Source organism: Galeopterus variegatus, unplaced genomic scaffold (assembly GCF_000696425.1).
Source record: "Galeopterus variegatus unplaced genomic scaffold, G_variegatus-3.0.2 Scaffold5162, whole genome shotgun sequence".
In the NCBI taxonomy this organism is placed as follows: domain Eukaryota; kingdom Metazoa; phylum Chordata; class Mammalia; order Dermoptera; family Cynocephalidae; genus Galeopterus; species Galeopterus variegatus.
In genome coordinates, this window is record NW_007731273.1 from 34,230 (window position 1) to 40,986 (window position 6,757).

Sequence of the window (6,757 nt, forward strand, 5' to 3'; positions counted from 1 at the left end):
CAATATGATGAGGCATCTGTACCCATCATTGGACTTGAGGTATATACCTGACTCAAGTTCAACCAATCAGATTTTCTTCCTGAAATTTGGAAGTGGAATGCAGAATTAGCTGGTCAGTAAATAATAGCAAATGAACTGAAGAGCTCTCATCTTCTATCCTCTGTAAAGAAGCAAAGAAATCTAGTATGCTGAGAGAAAATAATAACTCAAACAGAAGCAGCAGAAATAGGTGACCACAGAGAAAGAAAACTGAGAATATTTTCTCCAAGTCCTCATAATTATCTAATCTCTGGTCCAAGTCCTTTGGGAGACTTGATCACATTCTATCCCTTCTGTTCTCTGAAAGGCCTCTCTGTACATGGTAATAAACTCAAAATAAACTAAAACTTCATGGCCTTTGAAACCTGTCCTGCCTCATGCACACCATCAACTACCAGAGGTGGATCTGTGACAATAAACAGAAATAAGCTTAGAAGTGTTAGTAAAGGGAAAGATGGGCAAAATGGGACATGTCCACCTGGGCCTATATGTCTGGTCTGGGACCAAGGACTTTGCATTTTAAGAAAGCCTTCAGGGTGAATTTGATGAAGGTGGTCCATGAACCACACTTTAAAAACACTGCCTTGTAGGTCTAAACGAATAAAGAAAAAAAAGGCATATGAAGGAGCCTATTATACCCTGTTTCTCTAAGATACCCTGGACAATTTAGTACAGGAACAGGAGTGAGAAGAAAAGCTGTGAGGCAATGTTCCATTCCTTAGTGGGCCAGAAAGCACAGAAATCATGATTAAAAATTACTAATGGGACCGAGCCCGTGGCGCACTCGGGAGAGTGCTGCGCTGGGAGCATAGCGACGCTCCCACCACGGGTTCAGATCCTATATAGGACTGGCCGGTGCATGCGCTCGCTGGCTGAGCATGGTGTGGGCGACACCACACCAGGGGTTGCGATCCCCTTACCGGTCACGAAAAAGACAAAAAAAAAAAAAAAATTACCAATGACGTTCCACTAATAGGTAATAGAAAAGGCAGCATGGTAAAAAGATATTCCTCTGAAGAAAAAAGGTGACATAAAGACAGTCCCAGACCCAGAAGTAGTATTAGGATCCAGCAGAGGCCCTGGGCTCTACAGCAGCAATTTACAGCAGGGGAAGGAGTACTTATGTGAATCACCAGGGCACACACAGCAGGGAAGGAGGTTGCCCCCATCTACCCTGAGAGGCACTGCCATGATTAAGTCTGAAATGGTCCCAATGTGTGTTGGGGAAGACAAAAGATTGAAAATCACTGCTCATAAGCCACTCTTCAGATCCCCTCTACGATTCCCGAAAGCCAGCCAAAAAAACTGGAAGAAATCCAAATTCCTCAGAAGTAAAAAATATAAAAGTTGGAATTCTTAAAAAATTTTCCTTTAAAAATTGCTAGGCCTGGGCCGGCCCGGTGGCGCACTGGAGAGTGTGCCACTTGGGAGTGTGGCGGCGCTCCCGCCAAGGGCTCAGATCCCATGTGGAGACCGGTTCCGTCTCACTGGCTGAGCGCGGTACAGGCGCAACACCGAGGGTTACGATCCCGTTGCCGGTCCCCGGTATGGGCGCAACACCGAGGGTTGTGATCCCGTTACCGGTCAGTAAAAAAGATAAAAAGGAAAAAAAAAAAATTGCTAGGCCTTGTTTATAGTGTATTATTACAACATTACACTAAGGGTTAAACAGATGGATGAATGGCCAATGACCTAATCACCTGCACTATTTTTACACGGAAATCCAGTCCTAGTTCAAAGCGAAAACTTAACAATGAACCTTTGTGGTTCCAATATGCTGGTGCAATCTGTCTATGTGGTATATATTCCCTAAAACACCATGGCAAAGATCTACCATGACTGAGGTCACAGCTCTTAGCTGAGGAACTGATGATGATAAACCATAATACAAAATAATGTACTAAAGAAAGGCAACCATGGCCAAAGTCTCCAGAAATCACTGGCAAAATTGAAGAGAACTGAAAACTCCTAGCCCTTCTCTTAGCCAATACAACCATTATGCTAATGAAAAAAAAAAGAAATCAAACGAACTAAAGTAACAGGAAAAGGCTGCACATACCTGTACTATGTCCCAGTTCATTTCTACCTCCTCTTTAATACTGTTGGCATTTACTGGAAACTTGACAGGCTGCCCTTGAGGACACATTTCAGTCTTCATTTTCTTTAAAGGGGATTGACCAAATGTAAAGTCATCTTCATTCTCTTCCTTCTTGCACATACCTTCCCACATGGTGCTTGTGGATGGTATCTCTGTAGTGTTACTTTCACCGTCTAAGTTGCTGGCTCTGTTGGTTTCTTCACCAGCCTTCAGCTTTTTAGTCCTTGGAGCTGAAAGTGACTGAGCTGAGTTTTTCCGTCTTCTCTTTGCTGTTTTCAGAGTCTGTACAGTATCCAACTTATTTTTTCTCTCTTCCGAATCAACATCTGCAATAGCCACAGAGCTATTCTACCAAACCATAAAGAGAACACATGAGAATTAAAAGATAAAAACCAACTGCCCTGAAATATTACTCAGAAATAAAAAGGAACATATTACTGATACACACAATAACTTGGAAGAATATCAAGGGAATTATGTTGAGTGGGAAATAAAGACAACCTCAAAGTTACATACTATATGGTTATGTTTATACAATATTCCTGAACAGATTAGTGGTTGCCAGGGTGAGAGATAAGAAGGCAGGAGGTGGGAGGATGGAAAGTGTTGGGCTGCAACTGCTCCACTTGCTATAGCAATTGCTAGGGTGAAAGGAGGCCACACCAAATGGCGGCTGTTTAAGTTCCCCACCTGCATGGTCCACACAAGATGGCGCCTAGAGGAAGCAAAGGGGGAGTGTCACTTTTAGTTCCGCAAAAATTTTTATTGGTAGTTGCACTTTTCCGCGCTCATGATCAGTGCGTGATCAGTAGGCTAAGCATAGGAAAGTAAGGCGCATGCACATGTGGCCTTTCCAGTGATTGGCTCTCAGTGTGGAAATCCCTGCTTGCTTAGATATAAATACAAGTACTTAAAAGACAATAAATGGAACTGCTTAATGGAACCCCCACCGCTTCTGAGTGTTCCTTTGCGGGCTGAATAGGCGGGTGGTGCACTCACCCACCTTCGGGGATCCTTCTTCAGCTTACACCGCAGAGAGCAACTTATCTGGTCCTGCCTGGGGAGGATAGGGAGTCTGCCGGGGATCACTCGGTGGCCACAGCCAGGGAAATCCAGAGCCCAGGCCTGGCTGACCAAGAGAGCACCCCGACACATCTCTGCACAGCATGCATAATGATCTCTTAAAATATGATTGCCAGAGGGGGATAGAGAGTCTGCTGGGGATCACTCGGTGGCCACGGCCAGGGAAATCCCGAGCCCGGGCCTGGCTGACAGAGAGAGCACCCCGACAGGAAAGGAGGTGGGCGTGTCTATAAAAAGGCAACACTAGGGATCCTTGTGGTGATGGAACTGGTCTGTGGTGGTAGATACACAAACCCACACATGACAAAATTGCACAGAACTAAATACATACATATATACACACACACACAATTGAATTCAAGTAAAACTGGAGAATCTAAATAAGATCAGTAGATTTTCTTAATGTCAACATCCTGGTTGTGATACTTTTTTATAGTTTTGCAAGATGTTACCAGGGGGAAATTGGATAAATGGTACATGGAATCCCTCTCTTATTTCTTACCACTGCATATTTATTTAGAAATAAAGAGTTTAATTTTTTAAAATGAGTAAAGGATCAGTCTACCCATGCCAGAAAACCAAGATTAAAATTTACATCAAAGTCAACCATAGAGGGAGAGAAGAAAAACACTCACACTCATAAAACTCAACAGGCTACACTTGCCATCAATTCATTTAGGAGAGAGGACAGAAAACACAGAATGACAGTAGGGTAATGTCAGGCATTTCTCTTTAACAGGAATCCGCACAGCAGTCCACACAGGTGTCCAGGGACTATTCTCTGCACCACTACTGCCTCCCAACCCAAATGATAGCTCAGGTATGAAGGAACAAGACCTGGCACTCATTCTGCACTGGCGATAGAGTGGCAAATAAGATAAAGACCCTGCATTTAAGGAGCTTACAGTTTAGCAAGCCAGCCTGTTCTGTTACCTAAGTAACCCAGATGGCACAAACACAATAAACTACCAAACTAAACTTCAGTTAAAATTCAGTTTTCTCTCCTATCAAATAATTCTTCCAGAATTACTATTAAAAATTTTGGGAACTACAGCACCCCCAACCCAATGCCTACCTACCACCATCACCATCTGAACTTTAAAAGGATGTACATTAGAAAGCCCTCTGAGTATTAAATTTTTCACTCATAATGGAAAGTAGAGATATGATGATAAAATGACTCCCAGGCCTGTAAGAGCTGAAAATAATCTAATCAAATGAATAGGCATAACTAACAAAACTGTGTCAATCATGAAGGGAGTTGTCAGCCACAGAGAAGCAAAAAAAGGAGAACTGTAAAAGCAAATATGATCAGCCTTCTTCTAACCAATGTACGAAAGACAGGAAAGCTTAGCAGATTTTTTTTTTCTCATTGTTCAAACCATTCACACGGAATGGAATAAAACTTCATTCATTTTAAATTCCACATATAAACTAAAGCAGATTCTGAGTATTTTGGTCCCAATGGTAAGATAGCCCTGCTGTGAGATGGATACTTCAGACTATCTTAGCTTCATGCAATTAAAACATTCAATTGTCATTGCGGCAAGGACAGTGCCTAGACCACAGTAGGCATTCTATAATCCCAGATGGATGAATATATCTAATTCTCTTATATTCATCCATGCTCATCAAATGAATTTCTGATTATTATTTAATTCCCTACTTACTTCAGCCTCCGAGGAGAAAAAGTGCTGGTCATAAGAATATCAAATCTTTGTGACAATGATTTCTAACTATTAAACCAGCATTCTATTATTTCAAATTATTAAACCAGCACTCTAGTTGTATACATCACTTTTGTGAGCATGGCTGATATAAAAACACCCATAAGGATATATCGGTTCCCAAAATGCTGACAAAATCACATTCCTGACTTAGAAACCCAGTTCCATCCTTACTACCTGTGTACAGTGAGCAAGTCAGTTAACATCTCTTGCCACAGCTTTCTCACGTATAAAGTCAGGAGAATAATAGCACCTGCCTCGATGGTTGTTATGAGGATTAAGTAAGATCATACAAGTGAAAGGTTAATTAAGCACATTGCCTGACTAAAGGTGAGCACTCAAATATTTGCTAATACCACCTCATTACCACCACTACCACACCTACACCACCTCCTAGGAGAGGGAAAAGGAAGTAGACAAAGAAACACAGTGAATCTGACGGTAAATATTATTAAGACCCATGGCGGGGGATACCACTGCCCAACAGTTTTTGTCATTTACATGCTTTGTCTTACTCTGTGTGAGGAGAAAGTAGCATCACCAATCAGGAAAAGACCTACAGTGTTCCCTCTATCTAGCTACATACAGCACCTACCAGCTCCTCCTTAACAGCCACACCTTCTGAGCCATCAGTGATCTGTGAGGTGTTCCTCTTCACCCGAGGTACCCTCTTTGGTTTGGATTCCTTGGGAACAGGCTGCTTACGGCTTCTGGGGACTTTCTTTTGGGGCTCCCAGGCACTATCTTTGTCATCCTCTTCAGAAGCTGATGATCTAGGAGTAAATTGACAAAACAATTTCCAGAAAAAAATGAAGCCAAACATCAAAGGTAAAAAAAAAGAGAAAAAAATTAGGCTTCTTGAAAAAATGATAAAGTAGGACTTGCTTAATATAAAATGGAACGATATCAGCACAGGCTGCAAACAATTGCTAAGAATTAATTGAACCAACAGAAGTGATCAGGGACCAATGTAAAAATACCCCAAGTACACTATAAATCACAGGTCTCTCCATTCTCCTCTCTCCTAACCAACAGACACAAATACATTTGAGACACAGGAAATTATTTATTACCTTAAGTAATTTCTGGATCATGTCACACCCATAGTCAATGTGAGCTTTTCAGTTTTAACAGTGAAAAGCACTTAAGTTCCTAAGTGCTAATCAAATTCATTTAAACTGTATTAAGTTATTCAAATCAATGAAAGGAGTGGGAAACGACTCTAGGAAACACCCTAAATTACAGAAAAAGCCAGCACCAAGACCCTTTCAACTGCTTTAATTAACCCTTTTTTTCCTTTCAGAGAATGAATTTGTTTCCTGATTAGATTGGATCAGGTGCAGATATAGTGTTTTTCTAACAACCAAGAATCAAACTCACAGCAACAGCAGAGAAAAAGCAGCCATGTGAACTGTTAAAGGAATATCATGCTCCTGCCAACCCAGTTAATTCTATTTCTACCCTAACGTAAGAAGTCAATATTAGCGGGAAGGATAACCACTTCCTTCACCGAGACTAGTAAATAGGGATGTCTGGGTTTTTGAATGCTAAGTTCTGCCTGGAGGCAAAAACCTGATTGGTTGACTTCTTAGCTAAGTTATGCTCTAGGAGAGCATAATTATGATAGTTCAAAACACTGATATTCTCAAAGTGAGTTCTCTTCAGAGGTAGATGCTACTGAGCCCACGAATAAGCAAAACCCTTCCCCCGCCCCACCGGCAAAAAGACAAAAAGACATGAGAATAACAAAACAATAACACAATAGCAGTGGAGGTGAAAGGAACTAGAATTAGAAAACCAAGGAATTAGA

General features: G+C 41.5%; 1 protein-coding gene across 1 annotated transcript in view; it reads right to left on the reverse strand.

Moving 5' to 3' along the window:
• SRBD1 (S1 RNA binding domain 1) overlaps window positions 1-6,757 on the reverse strand; it is a gene marked incomplete at its 3' end in the record, with an annotated part of 46,942 nt that overhangs the window by 29,641 nt on the left and 10,544 nt on the right. The window contains exons 2-4 of the mRNA XM_008589026.1: window positions 5,543-5,720; window positions 2,099-2,485; window positions 435-445 (exon numbers count right to left, since the gene is read on the reverse strand). Coding sequence (XP_008587248.1) covers window positions 435-445; window positions 2,099-2,485; window positions 5,543-5,720 — 576 coding nt within the window. The remainder of the gene's footprint in view (window positions 1-434; window positions 446-2,098; window positions 2,486-5,542; window positions 5,721-6,757) is intronic.